Source organism: Oncorhynchus gorbuscha, linkage group LG26, assembly GCF_021184085.1.
Source record: "Oncorhynchus gorbuscha isolate QuinsamMale2020 ecotype Even-year linkage group LG26, OgorEven_v1.0, whole genome shotgun sequence".
NCBI lineage: Eukaryota > Metazoa > Chordata > Actinopteri > Salmoniformes > Salmonidae > Oncorhynchus > Oncorhynchus gorbuscha.
In genome coordinates this window covers 17,696,134-17,717,946 of record NC_060198.1, presented here as the reverse complement: position 1 = coordinate 17,717,946, position 21,813 = coordinate 17,696,134, and the positions used below count along the sequence as shown (strand labels likewise).

General features: G+C 44.0%; 1 protein-coding gene across 2 annotated transcripts in view; it reads left to right on the top strand.

The window, feature by feature from the left end:
• Positions 1–12,138: 12,138 nt before the first annotated feature.
• LOC124015787 (zinc finger protein 501-like) overlaps positions 12,139–21,813 on the top strand; it is a 61,066-nt gene continuing 51,391 nt past the window's right edge. For both annotated transcript variants that reach the window (XM_046331254.1, XM_046331253.1), the window contains exon 1: positions 12,139–12,743. In XM_046331254.1, the coding sequence (XP_046187210.1) occupies positions 12,416–12,743 (328 nt within the window). In that variant the 5' untranslated portion in view covers positions 12,139–12,415. The remainder of the gene's footprint in view (positions 12,744–21,813) is intronic.

Sequence of the window (21,813 nt, the reverse complement as noted above, 5' to 3'; positions counted from 1 at the left end):
TACCAGATACACTACATCCATAACTAGTGGTTTCCTCATTACCAGATATACTACCTCCATAACTAGCGGTTTCCTCATTATCGGGGAGGTGTTTCTGCAATCAAATTGTGTGTGCATTGCCCTCGTGCCGCAATTTGAGCAAACACATAAAGGGGCCTTTTTTGGAGACCAAAAGTCGTCTGACACACTGCTTGACTGTCTTAAGACAATTGTAAAATATTTTAACAGACGTCAATTGTTGTACAACTTCATGGGTACGCTCTGGGCATCACCTTTTACCTCAAATAAACAGTGGATTTCTGCTGTTGTGGGCCTTTAACCATCTGTCTTTGTTGTTCACACAGGAGAGGATGTGACTATCGTGGATCCTCTGGGGAGCCTCAACAACAACATGATGCTGAAGTGGCAGAGACATGTCTCTCCAGATCAGAACTCCTCAAGAGACACCAGCAGAAACCCACATGGAGGAAATATTACCACTGCTGCTCTGACTGTGGTAAAAGATTCAACTATTCAGTAGAACTTAAAATACATCAAAGACATCACACAAGAGAGAAACCATATGGCTGTGCTCAATGTGGGAGAAGTTTTGTTTATCCTTGCCATCTGACTGAACACCAGAGAACACACACAGGAGAGAAACCATATAGCGGTAATCAATGTAGGAAGAGTTTTTCTACTTCTAGCTATCTAACTACACACCAGAGAACACACACAGGAGAGAAACCTTATAGTTGTGATCAATGTGGGAAGAGTTTTACTCGGTCACACAGCCTGACTATACACAAGCGGACACACACAGGGGAAGAGATACTCTGATTAAACATAAAATACATGAAGGAGTTGTTTCATGATATCAATGAAATAATGTCACAATGTAGAATGTTTTAACATTGTAGTAGGAGTATTCTAATGATATCACAATGGAGATCCCTAATTGTTTTGTCCCCTGTTCCATTGATTTCAACATTATATGGAAATCCAGGCTCTGATTTGGAAGATGATGAGATTCAACAAAAAGTGACTAACAAAAAAAAGTGTTGTGTTACACTTACTCTTCAATGTTTATGTTTTCAATTGATCCCAAACTGTTTCTACATATTGGTTATTGATTTGGACATGTTAAAACTGTGTTTTGACATTGGGCTATTCCCATTTAGGAAAATTGTAATTGAAAAGATGTTGAAAATCATGGACGCAGTATCATGAATTGGTCTATAATCAATTTTTATTAACAATCCTACATCACTCCAGCATTTCTTTGGACCATTCAAATGCTAATTGTCTTTATTCCACTACTGAATAAGTATGTCTCAAATCACCTCATATTTCAAACATTCAGCCTGACAAAAGATACATGTTTTATTATTCCATGCCTCACCATTCAGTTATTATTGCCAATACATATTAACAAAGGGGTGTACATTTGGTTTTGATATTTCATATTTACAATTCATGTAACATTTAGTAATAATTATTTATGCAATCAGCTGACAATTTTGGGTACAATTATATTGACATTTTTGCTCTGCTTTTAAAAGATCAGGGTTCATTCTCAGATGTGCCAACCCAAATGTATTAGAGCATGACATTGGGGACTGAGCCCAGATCCAACAACATGCCTATCGAGTGAACACTGAAAAGAGAGAGAAGCTCCGCAGTGAGGTGGAAAGTCACTACAGATATTGCAGGAGTTTCCTCTTGAAATCAGACATGTCCTTGGTGAGAACAACCTGGTTGCTGATTGTCTCAAGGGTTGGCAGTCAAAATGTTTTGCGTTTAGTCAGTGAGTTGCCATGAATCACAATTTATTTTGGACTGCATGTTTTTCCGTTTTGGAGATGAGTTTTGTTTGGGCTCGTTCCGATGGTACGAGAGTTCGAGAAGATAGTGAGTTGTAGGATTCTATAGAATTTAAATGAGAAAAGATATTGAAAATTATTATTTAGAAATGTTTTTTCTTGTTTTTAATTGTTGTTATAATTGTTTTTAATTGCCAGTAGGCACTATGTTTATATTGGTGAAGTTGAAGCGTTGTAGTTGATTATAATGTAAAATGGAATGTAAAATATACGTTTTCTGTTGGCGGTGAGCAAACTTGTCCAACAGAAATATTGGATATATTTGTTGTCTTAGGGTGTTAGTATTTGATTTTCAATTTTTGTTTTGAGGTTGGACTTTAGCACGTTTCGCTCGTCAGCACATATAGCTCGTCAGCACATAGGATGCACTGAGTGGTGTCACCTCGTTAGTCAGTATGTGTTACACCTGTGCTGGCTTGTCCATCTTGTTAGTGGGAAGGTGTTTTTGTACGGATGGCACAGGGGAAAGGACTGAGAAGCACGCGGATTGTACGGATGGCACAGGGGAAAGGACGGAGAAGGGAAGAAGGAAGAGGAGAAAAGGAGAGAAGATGGAAAGAAGGAAAAAGGAGAGATTAAAAAGAAGGTGGAAGAACGTGGAGGAGCAGAGAAGAGGGAGAAGGGGACAGTGGTACGAGAAGGAGTGGAAGAGGGAACAGGGACAGTGACGGAGAAGGGTGGAGGTGGGAGGGGAGGGGGTGGGAGGGGGGGGGTATGGGGGAAGGAGTGGGGGGACAGCCTGCCAGGCTTCCGAGAGGTCGAAATGAGGGATTTGGTGGAGGATTTAGCGGGGATGGGACGTTGTGTCTCCCCGCTACCTCCTTCACCAAAGAAGAAAGGGATGAAGAGGGGGAGCTTGGCAGGAAGTGAGAGGGAGGGGGTGGGGTGGGGGGGGCTAAGAGAGTGGCGGGGGGGTGATTTGTCCTCCCGGTTTGCCTCAGCCCCTTGCATTTTAGTGGATGACTCCAGTGAGGGGTCGGTGGGCTGTTTGCTAGAGGGATCCCAACTCCTGTTTGAGGAGATGGGGTCCCCTACATGCAGCCCCAAGGCAAACAGGGAGGGGGTGGTGGGTGGGGAGGGAGGACCCAACACACTGCCTGGCTTATGGGTTGGGATGGAGGACGGGGGGGTGTCAGGAGAGGAGAGGACGTGCCCGCCGGTGGAGATGGACCAGGGGAGCATCGGGTGAGTCCTGTATTTTCTTTGTTTTTGGGGGGTTTTATTTGTTGTTAATAATTAAATGAATAGTTCTCTTTCTTTTTTTAGTCTAAATGTTAGGGGGTTAAGGAATAATGTTAAAAGGAGGGCGGTTTTTTGTTATTTAGAGGGTGTGGGGTTTGATTTCTGTTTTTTACAGGAGGTTCACCTGAGGGATGGTGGGGATGTGTGTAGATTTAAGAGAGAGTGGGATAAGGGGGAATCTTTTTGGGGCATAGGAGGGGTGCACTCAACAGGAGTAGGGATTTTGTGTGGGCATAGAGAGGTTAAAATAGAGAACACTTTTGTAATAATGCAGGGTAGAGTTTTGGGGATAGATGTTAAGTTTAGAGAAGCTAGATATAGGTTAATTGGGGTGTATGGGCCACAGGTGGCGGCAGACAGGAGGGAGATGGTGGACTGTCTGGCGCCCTTGTGTGTTACAAACAGGCACTTGGTGATAGGAGACTTTAATATAGATTTAGGGGTAGGCGGTGATAGCAGTGCAGGTGCCATCTCTGGGCTAATGGCTTGCCATGGTCTGGTTGATGGTGGCCTGCACACTACTCCGGCAATGGTCGGTCCTACATGGCGCAACTCCAGGGGGGTTGTGCGGAGGCTTGACTACATTTTTGTATCCAGGTCTTTGGGTCAGTTGTCTGGGCGGCTGTTGCCTGTTTTCTTCACGGATCACGACGGGGTGTTCCTGCAGGTGGGGTCGCCAGTCTGCCTCTTCGGTAGGGGGTACTGGAAGTTAGATCGGGATATACTGGAGGAGCGGGCTTTCGTTGATGCATTTTTTTGTTTCTTTCGGAGGCTTGACGGCCTCCGGTCCATGTGCGAGGGGGTGTTAGAGTGGTGGGATTTAGTTAAGGGGAGGATAAGGGCTTTTATAATAGGATATTGTAGAAGGAATAAAAGGGAGGAAAGGAGGGAGGTGGATCGTATCCAAAGGTTAATTGAACTCGAGTACGAGGCAGGCAACCTCGGCGGGTCGATCGACTGGGAGAGATTCGCAGCCCTAAAGGTGCATCTCAGGGAGCTGCAGGAGTAGAAGGCTCGAGCTTTCCTGGAGCGTGCGCATAGTGGCTTTCTAGAACATAATGAGACTTGTTCCGCTATGTTCTTTAAGTTGGCTAGGGCCAGGCAGAGTAGGAAGGTAATGCATGGAGTTAGGGAAGAAAATGGTAGTATAGTAAGTAAACCAGAGGAAATGGTCAGGGTGACAACTGATCATTTCCAAGGTTTATTTAATGAAAGGGAAATAGATGGAGAGCAGGGAAACGTGTTTTTAGAACACTTGTCCCGGCGGTTGCCAGAGGACATTAGAGATGTGATGGAGGCCCAGATCTCACTAGAAGAGGTTGAGAGCGCTCTTAGGAGGATGGGAAAAGGGAAGGTGCCTGGGATGGATGGGCTGCCGGCTGAGTTTTACCTCAAGTTTTGGGGTATACTTGGACCAGTGGTTCTCGAAGTCTTGAAGGCCATCCTTGAGACGGGGGTCCCGGGGGGATCAATGGCTGTTGGTGTGCCGTCACTTCTTTATAAGAAGGGGGAAGCAACTGACCTTGGCAACTGGCGGCCATTGACCATGCTGTGCGTAGATTACAAGATTCTTGCAAAGGTTTTAGCAGACCGGTTGCGCACAGCCCTTCCCCACGTCGTCCACGAGGATCAGACGTGCGGGGTAGAGGGCCGCTCTATAAGATGGAACCTACAGTTGATCAGGGATTCCATCGCTTTGGTTGAAGATAGAGGGCTGCCTTTAATGGTAGCAGCGCTAGATCAGGCGAAAGCTTTTGATCGCGTGAATAGATCTTTTCTATTCAGGGTGTTAGGTAGATTAGGATTTGGGGAGAAGTTTATAGGATGGATCCGTACTTTATATGTCTGAGCGGGGTGTCGAGTTAGTGTAAATAGTCAATTAGGTTACGTTTTTGACCTCTCGTCTGGGGTCAGGCATGGATGCCCACTCTCGGCTCTCCTCTTCGTTCTGTACATGGAGCCTCTGGGGGCTGCCATTAGGGCAGACACAGGGGTGGAAGGCTTGTTGATCCCTGGAAGTGGTGGGCTGCGTGTTAAGATGACGCAGTACGCCGACGACACTTCCTTGCTGTTGTGCAAGGACTCGTGCCTGACAAGGTCCCTTGCCATCTTTGGGGATTTCACCCGAGCGTCGGGAGCAGTTCTGAACCATGCAAAGTCTTCCGTCAAGTTTTTCGGAAGATGGCGCGGTAGAACGGATGTGCCTGGGGGGTTATCTCTCTGTGAAGGGGCCCTGAGGATTCTCGGGGTTCATTTTGAGACCTCCGGCTCAGCGACGCTAAACTGGAACATGCGTATCGCAGTGATACAGAGGAAGCTAGCAATGTGGAAGGCTAGGTATTTGTCTTTTATGGGCAAAGTCCTGGTCCTAAAGGTGGATGTGTTGCCGTCTTTTTAGTATTTGGAGTACATCTACCCATTGCCGGCTTGTCTGAGGAGGCCTCTAGTGAGGCTTGTGTTTCAGTTTATGTGGAGTGGCAGGTGCGAGTGGGTCGCCAGGGCACGCATGATCTGTCCCATCGGGGAGGGAGGTAGGGGGGTACCACATTTCCCCCTCAAGCTGGACTCAATTTTTGTTTCTTTCTTGTTAGCGGAGCTTGCTCAGCCAGTGATACACCCATCCGGTTACCTCCTGCGGGTGTTCTTCTCGTATCAGGCGAGAAGCGTAATGGTGTGGTCTAACGCGGGTCCTCGGGCGGAACAGCTGCCGTGGCACTTTGGTCATGCGGCCAATTGGCTGTGTGCTCACCCCGAGGTTGAAGTTGCCCAAGTAGGTTTAGACCACAGGCACCTGTACGAGGAGGTCAGGCAGGCAGGGAGTCCTGCGCCCGTAGCGGGCATCTTGTCAGTGGTCTGGGAGGGAGTGCAGGCGAGGGGCCTGGACAACGGGCTCAAGGACCTGAATTGGTTGAGCCTTCATAAGCGTTTGCCGGTACTTTCCATCTTGTACCGGTATAGTTTGGTGCGGTCCCCCACCTGTCCAAGATCCTCTTGTGGCAGGGAGGAGACTGTGCGCCATGCCTTCTGGGACTGTGCCTTTGCCGGACTAGTCTGGGCTAGGGCACGGGTGATGCTAGGTGTGGTTAGGAGTGATTTTGTTTTGACATGGGCTAGGCTAGAGAGAGGCGTAGGGAGAGCAAAGGGAACGGATAGGGACAGGTTTCTGCTCTGGCTTCTCATGAGTCTCTTTAAAAAGGGACTGTGGGAAGCCAGGAAGAATTTAGTTAAGACCGGGAGAGATTGGGGGGTGGAAGGGATAGTGAGAAGGGTGGAAGGTGATTTGAGGGAGGAGAGGAAGTGGGGGAAGCATGTGGCACGGGAGAGGTGGAAAGGGGGTTTAGGGCTGGGAGTGTTAGAGTGAGTTTGGTAAGGGGATAGATTAGGGAAGGGGAGATAGGGAAAGGGTTAGGTATTGGTTACGTATGACGGGGAGGGACGATGCTCCCCTGAGGTTTGTTTTTGTTTGGTTTTTGGTGATTTGGTTTTGTAAATATAAGTAATTAAGAATGAATGAGAGATATGATTTTGTAAAGTGTGAATGGTATTGATTGTAAATAAATTATTTTAACCACCTTTTTGGTTTGCTTCCTGTCTGTACGTTTGGTTTGGGTATTTCTTTTGTTTTCCTCTTCTTGGGGAGTTTTAGTGGGTCTCATGGTGGGTGTCTTTTAGGTCCCAGTTGTTGTTACCAGTCAATTTTCAATTGATGCCCCCATAGTGTCTTTCAGAACCTCCTAAAAAACAAGTTATATTTTGGGTAACATTTGAATCAATGGCATTTCTTTAGGATGCTCATTAGTCTTTAAGTTGTTGTTGTTTATTATACTAAATATACTTTATTTTCATTGTTTTTTCCTGTGAAACCATTGTGTTGCATCCATGTCTGAAATGTGCTGTAAAAATAAAGCTTGATTTGATTTGAACATATTGCAAAACAAATTAACCCAGTGATTGACCAATCAACAGACTCTTGGTCCCGCTTAGTATGAACAACAGTATCAAAACAGTATCAATCCCACTTTTCCAGCCTGCTGAAGGAGTGGTAAACACCACCGCCGGCTCTAACATGGGCTTGAGGTGGTCTCCCACATCTCTGCTTATGTTATGTTCTGTGGCTTTGCTGTTCAATTTCTTGACTGCCTCTAAGACAGAAACACTTTTAGTCATATAAAACACCCAGTACACCGTCTCACCTCATACTGTATTGGAGCAGCAGCAGCTGACTTGATCGTTGATGCTAATCGGCATGTTTTGAATCAGAGTAAATAGAGCCGACGACAACTTTAAAAATGAAGGGTTCAACTGAAAACGATGGTGACAAGTTTGGATGTAAAGTTAAAAATGTTAACCTGTTAGGGAGGTTGTTAGGGATAGGGGGCAGCATTTTCACTTTGGATGAATTGCGTGCCCATAGTGAACTGCCTCCTTCTCTGTCTCATATGCTAATATATGCATATCAATATTACTATTGGATAGAAAACACTGAAGTTTCTAAAACTGTTTGAATTATGTCTGTGAGTATAACAGAAGTCATAGGGCAGGCAAACTTCCAAACAGGAAGTGTACATTCTGGGGCTGGTTGGTTTTCAACTCATCGCTTATTCACATCCAAATAAGATATAGATCTGGTCGCACTTCCTACGCCTTCCACTAGATGTTAACAGTCAGTAGAACGCGGAATGAAGCCTCTAGTGTGATGTGGGACCGGATGGCAGCTATTTGAGTCACTGGTCTGGCAGAATGCCATTTCCTGGTTATGCAGATGTAGTCATGATATCGCCTGCGTTCCATTACTCTGTAGACAAAAACGAATGCTCCGGTTGGAACGTTACTGGATATATATGATAATAACATCCTAAAGATAGATTCTCTACTTAGTTTGACCAGTACCACTAACATTGAGTGGCTGCTGCCAACACACTGACTCAACTCCAGCCACTTTAATAATGGGAATTGATGGGAAATTATGTAAAATATATCACTAGCCACTTTAAACAATGCTACCTAATATAATGTTTACATACCCTACATTATTCATCTCATATGTATATACTATACTCTATATCATCTACTGCATCCTTATGTAATACATGTATCACTAGCCACTTTAACTATGCCACTTTAACTATGCCACTTTGTTTACATACACATCTCATATCTATATACTGCACTCAATACCATCTACTGTATCTTGCCTATGCCGCTCTGTACCATCACTCATTCATATATCTTTATGTACATATTCTTTATCCCCTTACACTTGTGTCTATAAGGTAGTAGTTTTGGAATTGTTAGCTAGATCACTTGTTGGTTATTACTGCATTGTCGGAACTAGAAGCACAAGCATTTCGCTACACTCGCACTATAACATCTGCTAACCATGTGTATGTGACAAATACAATTTGATTTGATTTGATGATTTGATTTATTCAACCTGGAATATAACTTTTTGAAGTTTTCGTCCGAGTTCGTCTGGACCAGCGCCAACTTTTGGACATGTGAGCTAAACCTGCAAGCAAAAGTAGCTAATTGGACACTAGTAATGGATATTATGGAACAAAACAACAATTTATAGCGGAACCACTAGCCATAAGAGGTTGGGTTGATGTTTGGCTCTGAATATGTCTCGAAATAATTTAGAATAATAATACAACATACTAATAATGAATAACGAAGACAATGATGCCTTTCTGTGAATATCTTCCATAACGTTACTATAGTTAATTACCATAAATATTAGAAAGCCGGGTTTGACCTTCGGCATTGTATGAGCTACAGTACAGTACCGTTATCTATCTAAATAACGTTATGTCCTAACTAGGCACAACTAGGTTTGGATTATTTCCCTCAACTATATTCTTTCCCATATATTGTATATCGTTTCCATAAAGCCAACATGGCTTTACACTAACTAACGTAAATTTCAAATCTAGAGCAATTCTCACTTTGTGAGAATGAACTAGCTAACGTTGACTAACTAACTAAGGACGGTGACCTGTCCAGACGAGATGTTACAACGAACTGAATCGTCAGTGGAGGTATTCCTCTTTATATAGCATACTACAGCATGTAATACTATTAACTCACAAGGGGGCATAACGTTACATGTACAATACTATCCCATTTTGGAAACGTTACATCTCCGCCCCCTGGTGGAAGGAAATTAATATCTTAGATGGTAGCTGGAGATGGGATTCAAATGCATAACGGTATTAATACAGTGAAATCCAAACACAGTATTGCCACGCAGCAAAATGTTGCGTATAATCTTAAGTCAGCCTGATATAATATTGAACAATTTGTATACAAAGATATCTTGAAATGTGATATTAGGCCTGTATGGCATTACTGTTACTGTATGACAGTACTGTATTGGCTGGTGCTTTCTCCAATATGTTCTTCTATTTTACATTACATTGTATGTCGATGCCATTTATCTTTCAATATATATATATATATATATATATATATATATTAATGCTTGCAAGACTGTTCTTTGACACATTTTCTCTTCCTTTGAAATTCTTATAGGGCAGGACATGGACACAATGCAATTGGGATCAAGAAGAAGGTACAGTTGTAGGACAGCTGCATTTGAAGTGTACATTAAACCAAACTGAAATCAAACTGAAATCTGAAATCTAGCAACATACAAATGTGTGCAAATGATCTTTTCAGATCTTCTCAGAAATGAATCAAGTCCATGGAATGGATATAGATACAAAGATAATTCAAGGACTATCAGAGGTAGAGAGGCGAGGCAGGGGTGAGGACATCATCCTGCTATTTTGACAGTCCCTGAAGAACAATACAGGAGAGGGATTTGCTCTTATTCCTTCCCTTTCTCTAATGTATTTTGTAATAAAATTGGCAAGATCATTGCTTTACATTACTAGGACTGGAGACCACAGCAGTGATTCTGCTCTTTCCCTACTTCTGTACCTTGGGGTGGCAGGGTAGCCAAGTGGTTAGAGCGTTGGAATAGTAACTGAAAGGTTGCAAGTTCAAATCCCCGAGTTGACATGGTAGAAATCTGTCATTCGGCCCCTGAACAGGCAGTTAACCCACTGTCCCTAGGCCGTCATTGAAAATAAGAATTTGTTCTTAATTGAACTCCCTAGTTTAAAAAAAAGACGGCCTGAGTGGCCTTTATGTACATGACAAGGTGTGCCTATGCACAAATCATGTTTCTTCATAAACATAGGTGTGCATGCTTATATAAAACTACAGCTGAACATATTCTATGTTAATTTTTTTCTTCTTACTTTTGTTGACCTAGATTTCAACACTCTTCACTGAACAATTGGCAAAAGCCCATTTCACCATGAGAGTGAAATCCAGCTGGCCTTTGATGGGGAGAACATCCACACCCTCGAGGACGTCCCCATAGGACTTGGGCTCTGCTAGGGCTGAATCTCCACTGGGATTCTCTGCCTCTAACCCTATTACACGGGCTGAGTCACTGGCTTACTGGTGCTCTTTCATGCTGTCCCTAGGAGGGGTGCGTCACTTGAGTGGGTTGAGTCACTGACGTGATCTTCCTATCTGGGTTGGTACCCCCCCTTGGGTTGTGGCGTGGCGTAGATCTTTGTGGACTATACTCGGCCTTGTCTCAGGATGGTAAGTTGGTGGTGTGGACGCTGTGCTTTGGCAAAGTGGGTGGGGTTATATCCCTCCTGTTTGGCCCTGTCCGGGGGTATCATCGGATGGGGCCACAGTGTCTCCTGATCCCTCCTGTCTTGTGAATTAAATAAAAGGTTACTTTTTAAAAATTAAATAAAACATAATTCATTCAGAAAGTTCAGACCCCTTCCCTTTTTCCACATTCTGTTACATTACAGCTTTATCTTAAAATTGATTTAAAAAAAATAGAATCCTCATTAATCTACACAATAATGAAAAAGTGAAAATAGGTAAATAACATAAATACCTTATTTACATAAGAATTCAGGCCCCTTTGCTATGAGACTCAAAATTGCTTTCAGGTGCATCTTGTTTCCATTAATCATCCTTGAGATGTATCTACAACTTGTTTGGAGTACACCTGGGGTAAATTCAATTGATTGGACATGAATTGGAAGGCACACACCTGTCTATATAAGGTCCCAGAGTTGACAGTGCATGTCAGAGTAAAACACAGATCTGGGGAAGGGTACCAAAAACAATAATTATGCAGCATTGAAGGTCCCCAAGAACACAGTGGCCTCCATCATTTTTAAATGGAATACTCTTCCTAGAGCTGGTCACCCGGCCAAACTGAGCAATCGGGGGAGAAGGGTCTTGGTCAGGGAGGTGACCAAAAACCTGATGGTCACTCTGACAGAGCTCAATAGTTCCTCTGTGGAGATGGGATAACCTTCCAGAAGGACAACCATCCTGCAGCACTCCACCAATCAGGCCTTTATGGTAGAGAGGCCAGACGGAAGCCACTCTTCAGTAAAAGGCACATGACAGCCCGCTTGGAGTTTGCCAAAAGGCACCTAAAGGACTCTCAGATCATGAGAAACAAGATTCTCTGGTCTTATTAAACCATGATTGAACTCTTTGACCTGAAGGTGAAGTGTCACGTCTGGCGAAATCTGGCACCCTCCCTACGGTGAAGCATGGTGGTGGCAGCATCATGCTGTGGGGATGTTTTTCAGCGGCAGGGACTGGGATACTAGTCAGGAGGAGGAGTAGTATAGACCAAATCTGTTCATTATATACATCTACATGATGTATTGTTACACCATGTAGGAGCAGTATAGACTTAGTCTGTTCATTATTTACATCTACATGATGTATTGTTACACCATGTTGGAGCAGAATAGACCAACATTAGCGAGCTACTTATTTAGATTTAGTAAGACTTAAATGAAACTGCCTTAAATGTTCTGTAGTAAAACATTTTTTTATTTGCACTAATCAATAAACACATTCAGGTCTTTGTATGTCTCAGTATAATATTATTTAATTCAATCCATTTAAAATCATCTTTGTCTGAAAATAAAATATGATCCTCAACTGCGTTTTCCCTCCAGTCAGCAGACGACGATGTGCGTCTTTCAGGCGTGACGTATAATCTAGTGGACGGTTCTTCAGAAACAGCTCGTCAACCACCTCTGTAGCTTGCTAGTCAACATAGCCGAAAGATCCAATATATTTATTCGCTTTCGGTGTATATTAGCTACTGTGTTTTAGACACACTTCGGTCGTATCTACTTGTTAAACTATTTAATATTACATTATTTTGTATTAGTCAGCTATAGTAGCTGGCTGGTTAAGTTAGCACTAGCCTAGTTGCTAATGCTAGCTAGCTAACATTCCCGAACATGAGCTCACTAAACTACTCTCCTCCTGTTAAAGAAGAGGGGGTCTGCTGGACGGAGGAAGAAGCTCTGGGGCTGAACATTGTCATGAAAGAGGAGGATGTGACAGTAAAACAAGAAGTAGAGATTGAGTCTGTTACAGTGAAAGAAGAAGAGAAAGAAGTTTCAGTGAAAGAAGAGGAAGACGCGTTCAGAGTGAAAGAGGAGGATGTTACAGTAAAAGAAGAGGAGAAAGAGGATGCATGTTTTGGAGTGAAAGATGAGGGGGAGATGACTGTCACATTGAAAGATGAAGTCGAAGAGGAGGAGAAAGGAGATATGATTAACACCAGTAAGTACCGCCTTAAATTGGTTTTTAACTTTGGATATTCAATACCTCTTCAACAGAGGGCCCTTGGATGATGACTGATATGTCTAGAATCAGACGACGTAGAGAACAAGCTACCCCTTGTTTTCTCCGTTCCGTTTCCAAAAAGTAACTTAACATATATTTGAGAGGGGTCTATCTGCTGACCGTAGACTGGGGGGCACGGCATGTAGTGATTTTCATGTAGTGATGATTTACTACACACGGTGCCCCCCAATAGTGCCATGTGAGAGTTGGGTTGGCTACTCCAAAAAATATGTATATACTGACAAGATGTCTCTTTGCCCAAACAAGGGGAGTCCTTGTCCACAAAGTGGCACTGTGGATATTCTATCCGCCTGTATTCAATGGAGAGAGATGCTAAGCTACTAGCATAAATATGCATATCGATCTGGAGACAAGTTCTATTGTGTTTTTATCAAAGTTGTCAGTATGTTCCGTGTCCACATAACAACTTAATCATTACGAAACTTTTGTTGGACTACACTTAAGTAGCAAGTAAGACATTCATTTTGTTGTTGACCAAATTCGACACTTTACACATTGGGTTGATAATCGTTTCCACTTGGATACAACCAAATGTAACCTACTGGCATGACCTAGAGAGTTAAAACCTACCTTAGCCTACTGGCATGACCTAGAGAGATACAACCTACTGTAACCTACTGGCATGACCAAGAGAGATACAACCTACTGTAACCTACTGGCATGACTTAGAGAGATACAACCTACCCTAGCCTACTGGCATGGCCTAGAGAGTTAAAACCTACCTTAGCCTACTGGCATGACCTAGAGAGTTAAAACCTACCTTAGCCTACTGGCATGACCTAGAGAGATACAACCTACTGTAACCTACTGGCATGACCAGAGAGATACAACCTACTGTAACCTACTGGCATGGCCTAGAGAGTTAAAACCTACCTTAGCCTACTGGCATGACCTAGAGAGTTAAAACCTACCTTAGCCTACTGGCATGACCTAGAGAGTTAAAACCTACCTTAGCCTACTGGCATGGCCTAGAGAGTTAAAACCTACCTTAGCCTACTGGCATGACCAAGAGAGATACAACCTACCTTAGCCTACTGGCATGGCCTAGAGAGTTAAAACCTACCTTAGCCTACTGGCATGACCTAGAGAGTTAAAACCTACCTTAGCCTACTGGCATGACCTAGAGAGATACAACCTACTGTAACCTACTGGCATGACTAGAGAGTTAAAACCTACCTAGCCTACTGGCATGACCTAGAGAGATACAACCTACTGTAGCCTACTGGCATGACCTAGAGAGAACAACTTACTGTAACCTACTGGCATGACCTAGAGAGATACAACCTACTGTAACCTACTGGCATGACCTAGAGAGTTACTAGAGAGTTACAACCTACTGTAGCCTACTGGCATGACCTAGAGATACAACCTACTGTAACCTACTGGTGTGACTGAGAGAGTTACAACTTACTGGCATGACCTAGAGAGTTGCAACCTACTGTAACCTACTGTCATGACCTAGAGAGATACAAACGACCCTAGCCTGGCAACCTCCTGTAGTTTACTGGCATGACCTAGAGAGTTACAACCTACTGTACCCTACTGGCATGACCTAGAATATACAACCTACTGGCATGATCTAGAGAGATACAACCTACTGGCATGACCGAGAGAGATACAACCTACTGTAACCTACTGGCATGACCTAGAAGATACCCTACTGGCATGACCTAGAGAGATAAAACCACTCGGATACAACCTACTGTAGTCTACTGGCATGACCTAGAGATACAACCTCTTGTAACCTACTGGCATGACCTAGAGAGATTACAACCTACCCTAGCCTACTGGCATGGCCTAGAGAGTTACAACCTACTGTAGCCTACTGGCATGACCTAGAGAGATACAACCTACTGGCATGACCTAGAGAGTTACAACCTACTGTAACCTACTGTCATGACCTAGAGAGATACAACCTACTGTAGCCTACTGGCAAGACTAGAGAGATACAACCTACTGTAACCTACTGCCATGACCTAGAGAGATACAAACTACCCTTGCCTGGCAACCTCCTGTAGTCTACTGGCATGACCTAGAGTTACAACCTACTGTAACCTACTGGCATGACCGAGAGAGATACAACCTACTGTAACCTACTGGCATGACCTAGAATATACAACCTACTGGCATGATCTAGAATATACAACCTACTGGCATGACCAAGAGAGATACAACCTACTGTAACCTACTGGCATGACCTAGAATATACAACATACTGGCATGACCTAGAATATACAACCTACTGGCATGACCTAGAGAGATACAACCTACTGTAACCTACTGGCATGACCTAGAGAGATACAACCTACTGTAGCCTAATGGCATGACCTAGAGAGATAAAACCACTTGGATACAACCTACTGCAGTCTACTGGCATGACCTAGAATATACAACCTACTGGCATGACCTAGAGAGATACAACCTACTGTAACCTCCTGGCATGACCTAGAAGATACAACCTACTGGCATGACCAAGAGAGATACAACCTACTGTAACCTACTGTCATGACCTAGAGAGATACAAACGACCCTAGCCTGGCAACCTCCTATAGTTTACTGGCATGACCAAGAGAGATAAAACCTACTGGCATGACCTAGAGAGTTACAACCTACTGTAGCCTACTGGCATGGCCAAGAGATTTACAACCTACTGTAGCCTAATGGCATGACCAAGAGAGATAAAACCACTCGGATACAACCTACTGTAGTCTACTGGCATGACTTAGAGATACAACCTCCTGTAACCTACTGGCATGAGCTAGATAGATACAACCTACTGGCGTGACTGAGAGAGTTTCAAGTTACTGGCATGACCTAGAGAGTTGCAACCTACTGTAACCTACTGGCATGACCTAGAGAGTTACAACCTACTGTAGCCTACTGGCATGGCCAAGAGAGTTACAACCTACTGTAGCCTACTGGCATGGCCAAGAGAGTTACAACCTACTGTAGCCTAATGGCATGACCTAGAGAGATACAATCTACTGTAACCTACTGGCATGACCTAGATAGATGTAACCTACTGTCATGATCTAGAGATAAAACCTACTGTAACCTACTGGCATGACCTAGAGAGATACAACCTACTGTAACCTCCTGGCATGACCTAGAAGATACAACCTACTGGCATGACCAAGAGAGATACAACCTACTGTAACCTACTGTCATGACCTAGAGAGATACAAACGACCCTAGCCTGGCAACCTCCTATAGTTTACTGGCATGACCAAGAGAGATAAAACCTACTGGCATGACCTAGAGAGTTACAACCTACTGTAGCCTACTGGCATGGCCAAGAGATTTACAACCTACTGTAGCCTAATGGCATGACCAAGAGAGATAAAACCACTCGGATACAACCTCCTGTAACCTACTGGCATGAGCTAGATAGATACAACCTACTGGCGTGACTGAGAGAGTTTCAAGTTACTGGCATGACCTAGAGAGTTGCAACCTACTGTAACCTACTGTCATGACCTAGAGAGTTACAACCTACTGTAGCCTACTGGCATGGCCAAGAGAGTTACAACCTACTGTAGCCTACTGGCATGGCCAAGAGAGTTACAACCTACTGTAGCCTAATGGCATGACCTAGAGAGATACAATCTACTGTAACCTACTGGCATGACCTAGATAGATGTAACCTACTGTCATGATCTAGAGATAAAACCTACTGTAACCTACTGGCATGACCTAGAGAGATACAACCTACTGTAACCTCCTGACATGACCTAGAAGATACAACCTACTGGCATGACCAAGAGAGATACAACCTACTGTAACCTACTGTCATGACCTAGAGAGATACAAACGACCCTAGCCTGGCAACCTCCTATAGTTTACTGGCATGACCAAGAGAGATAAAACCTACTGGCATGACCTAGAGAGTTACAACCTACTGTAGCCTACTGGCATGGCCAAGAGATTTACAACCTACTGTAGCCTAATGGCATGACCAAGAGAGATAAAACCACTCGGATACAACCTACTGTAGTCTACTGGCATGACCTAGAGATACAACCTCCTGTAACCTACTGGCATGAGCTAGATAGATACAACCTACTGGCGTGACTGAGAGAGTTTCAACTTACTGGCATGACCTAGAGAGTTGCAACCTACTGTAACCTACTGGCATGACCTAGAGAGTTACAACCTACTGTAGCCTACTGGCATGGCCAAGAGAGTTACAACCTACTGTAGCCTACTGGCATGGCCAAGAGAGTTACAACCTACTGTAGCCTAATGGCATGACCTAGAGAGATACAATCTACTGTAACCTACTGGCATGACCTAGATAGATGTAACCTACTGTCATGATCTAGAGATAAAACCTACTGTAACCTACTGGCATGACCTAGAAGATACACTCTACTGGCATGACCTAGAGAGATAAAAAACACTCTAATACAACCTACTGTAGTCTACTGGCATGACCTAGAGATACAACCTCCTGTAACCTACTGGCATGAGCTAGATAGATACAACCTACTGGCGTGACTGAGAGAGTTTCAACTTACTGGCATGACCTAGAGAGATACAATCTACTGTAACCTACTGGCATGACCTAGATAGATGTAACCTACTGTCATGATCTAGAGATAAAACCTACTGTAACCTACTGGCATGACCTAGAGATTTACAACCTACTGTAACCTACTGGCATGACCTAGAGAGATACACCCTACTGTATCCTACTGGCACGACCGAGAGATACAACCTACTGGCATAACCTAGAGAGTTACAACCTAATGTAGCCTAATGGCATGACCTAGAGATTTACAACCTAATGTAGCCTAATGGCATGACCTAGAGATTTACAACCTACTGTAACCTATTGGCATGACCTAGAGAGATACAACCTAATGTAACCTACTGGCATGACCTAGAAGATACAACCTACTGGCATGACCTAGAGAGATACAACCTACTGGAACCTACTGGCATGACCTAGAGAGATACAACCTACTGGAACCTACTGGCATGACCTAGAGAGATACAACCTACTGGATCCTACTGGCATGACCTAGAGATAAAACCTACTGTAACCTACTGGCATGACCTAGAGAGTTACAACCTACTGTAACCTACTGGCATGACCTAGAGAGTTACAATCTACTGTAGCTTACTGGCTTGACCTAGAGAGACACAACCTACTGTAACCTACTTGCATGACCTAGAGAGATACAACCTACTGTAACCTACTGGCATGACCTAGAGAGTTACAACCTTCCGTAGACTACTGGCATGGCCTAGAGAGTTACAACCTACCTAGCCTACTGGCATGACCTAGAGAGATACAACTTACTGTAACCTACTGGCATGACCGAGTGAGATACAACTTACTGGCATAACCCAGAGAGTTACAACCAACTGTCACCTACTGGCATGACCTAGAGAGATACAACCTACTGTAACCTATTGGCATGACCTAGAGAGTTACAACCTACTGTATGTAACCTACTGGCTTGACCTAGAGAGATAAAAACCACTCGGATACAACCTACTGTAGTCTACTGGCATGGCCAAGAGAGTTACAACCTACTGTAGCCTAATGGCATGACCTAGAGAGAAAAACCACTCGGATACAACCTACTGCCATCTACTGGCATGACCTAGAGATACAACCTACTGTATCCTACTGGCGTGACTGAGAGAGATACAAACGACCCTAGCCTGGCAACCTCCTGTAGTTTACTGGCATGACCTAGAGAGTTACAACCTACTGTACCCTACTGGCATGACCGAGAGAGATACAACCTGCTGTAACCTACTGGCATGACCTAGAAGATACACCCTACTGGCATGACCTAGAGAGATAAAACCACTCGGATACAACCTACTGTAGCCTACTGGCATGACCAAGAGAGATAAAACCCACTGGCATGACCTAGAGAGATACAACCTAATGTAACCCACTGGCATGACCTAGAGAGATACAACCTACTGTAACCCACTGGCATGACCTAGAGAGATACAACCTAATGTAACCTACTGGCATGACCTAGAAGATACAACCTACTGGCATGACCTAGAGAGATACAACCTGCTGGCATGACCTAGAGAGATACAACCTACTGGAACCTACTGGCATGACCTAGAGAGATACAACCTACTGGATCCTACTGGCATGACCTAGAGATAAAACCTACTGTAACCTACTGGCATGACCTAGAGAGTTACAACCTACTGTAACCTACTGGCATGACCTAGAGAGTTACAATCTACTGTAGCTTACTGGCTTGACCTAGAGAGACACAACCTACTGTAACCTACTTGCATGACCTAGAGAGATACAACCTACTGTAACCTACTGGCATGACCTAGAGAGTTACAACCTACTGTAGACTACTGGCATGGCCTAGAGAGTTACAACCTACCCTAGCCTACTGGCATGACCTAGAGAGATACAACCTACTGTATCCTACTGGCGTGACTGAGAGAGATACAAACGACCCTAGCCTGGCAACCTCCTGTAGTTTACTGGCATGACCTAGAGAGTTACAACCTACTGTACCCTACTGGCATGACCGAGAGAGATACAACCTGCTGTAACCTACTGGCATGACCTAGAAGATACACCCTACTGGCATGAACTAGAGAGATAAAACCACTCGGATACAACCTACTGTAGCCTACTGGCATGACCAAGAGAGATAAAACCCACTGGCATGACCTAGAGAGATACAACCTAATGTAACCCACTGGCATGACCTAGAGAGATACAACCTACTGTAACCCACTGGCATGACCTAGAGAGATACAACCTAATGTAACCTACTGGCATGACCTAGAAGATACAACCTACTGGCATGACCTAGAGAGATACAACCTGCTGGCATGACCTAGAGAGATACAACCTACTGGAACCTACTGGCATGACCTAGAGAGATACAACCTACTGGATCCTACTGGCATGACCTAGAGATAAAACCTACTGTAACCTACTGGCATGACCTAGAGAGTTAAAACTTACTGTAACCTACTGGCATGACCGAGTGAGATACAACTTACTGGCATAACCTAGAGAGTTACAACCAACTGTCACCTACTGGCATGACCTAGAGAGATACAACCTACTGTAACCTACTGGCATGACCTAGAGAGATACAACCTACTGTAGTCTACTGGCATGACCTAGAGAGTTACAACCTACTGTAGCCTACTGGCATGACGAAGAGAGATAAAACCTACTGGCATGACCGAGAGAGATACAACCTACTGTAACTTACTGGCATGACCTAGAAGATACACCCTACTGGCATGACCTAGAGAGATAAAAACCACTCGGATACAACCTACTGTAGTCTACTGGCATGACCTAGAGAGTTACAACCTACTGTAGCCTACTGGCATGGCCAAGAGAGTTACAACCTACTGTAGCCTAATGGCATGACCAAGAGAGATAAAACCACTCGGATACAACCTACTGTAGTCTACTGGCATGACCTAGAGATACAACCTCCTGTAACCTACTGGCATGAGCTAGATAGATACAACCTACTGGCATGACCTAGAGAATTACAACCTACTGTAGCCTACTGGCATGACCAAGAGAGATAAAACCTACTGGCATGACCGAGAGAGATGTAACCTACTGGCATGACCTAGAAGATACACCCTACTGGCATGACCTAGAGAGATAAAAACCACTCGGATACAACCTACTGTAGTCTACTGGCATGACCTAGAGAGTTACAATCTACTGTAGCCTACTGGCATGGCCAAGAGAGTTACAACTTACTGTAGCCTAATGGCATGACCAAGAGAGATAAAACCACTCGGATACAACCTACTGTAGTCTACTTGCATGACCTAGAGATACAACCTCCTGTAACCTACTGGCATGAGCTAGATAGATACAACCTACTGGCATGACCTAGAGAGTTACAACCTACTGTAGCCTACTGGCATGACCAAGAGAGATAAAACCTACCGGCATGACCGAGAGATACTACCTACTGTAACCTACTGGCATGACCTAGAAGATACACCCTACTGGCATGACCTAGAGAGATAAAAACCACTCGGATACAACCTACTGTAGTCTACTGGCATGACGTAGAGAGTTACAACCTACTGTAGCCTACTGGCATGGCCAAGAGAGATAAAACCACTCGGATACAACCTACTGTAGTCTACTGGCATGACCTAGAGATACAACCTCCTGTAACCTACTGGCATGAGCTAGATAGATACAACCTACTGGCGTGACTGAGAGAGTTTCAACTTACTGGCATGACCTAGAGATTTGCAACCTACTGTAACCTACTGGCATGACCTAGAGAGATACAATCTACTGTAACCTACTGGCATGACCTAGATAGATGTAACCTACTGTCAGGATCTAGAGATAAAACATACTGTAACCTACTGGATGACCTAGAGATTTACAACCTACTGTAACCTACTGGCATGACCTAGAGAGATGCACCCTACTGTATCCTACTGGCACGACCGAGAGAGATACAACCTACTGTAACCTACTGGCATGACCTAGAGAGATACACCCTACTGTATCCTACTGGCACGACCGAGAGATACAACCTACTGGCATAACCTAGAGAGTTACAACCTAATGTAGCCTAATGGCATGACCTAGAGATTTACAACCTACTGGCATAACCTAGAGAGTTACAACCTAATGTAGCCTAATGGCATGACCTAGAGATTTACAACCTAATGTAGCCTAATGGCATGACCTAGAGATTTACAACCTACTGTAACCTATTGGCATGACCTAGAGAGATACAACCTAATGTAACCTACTGGCATGACCTAGAGAGATACAACCTACTGGAACCTACTGGCATGACCTAGAGAGATACAACCTACTGGATCCTACTGGCATGACCTAGAGATAAAACCTACTGTAACCTACTGGCATGACCTAGAGAGTTACAACCTACTGTAACCTACTGGCATGACCTAGAGAGTTACAATCTATTGTAGCTTACTGGCTTGACCTAGAGAGACACAACCTACTGTA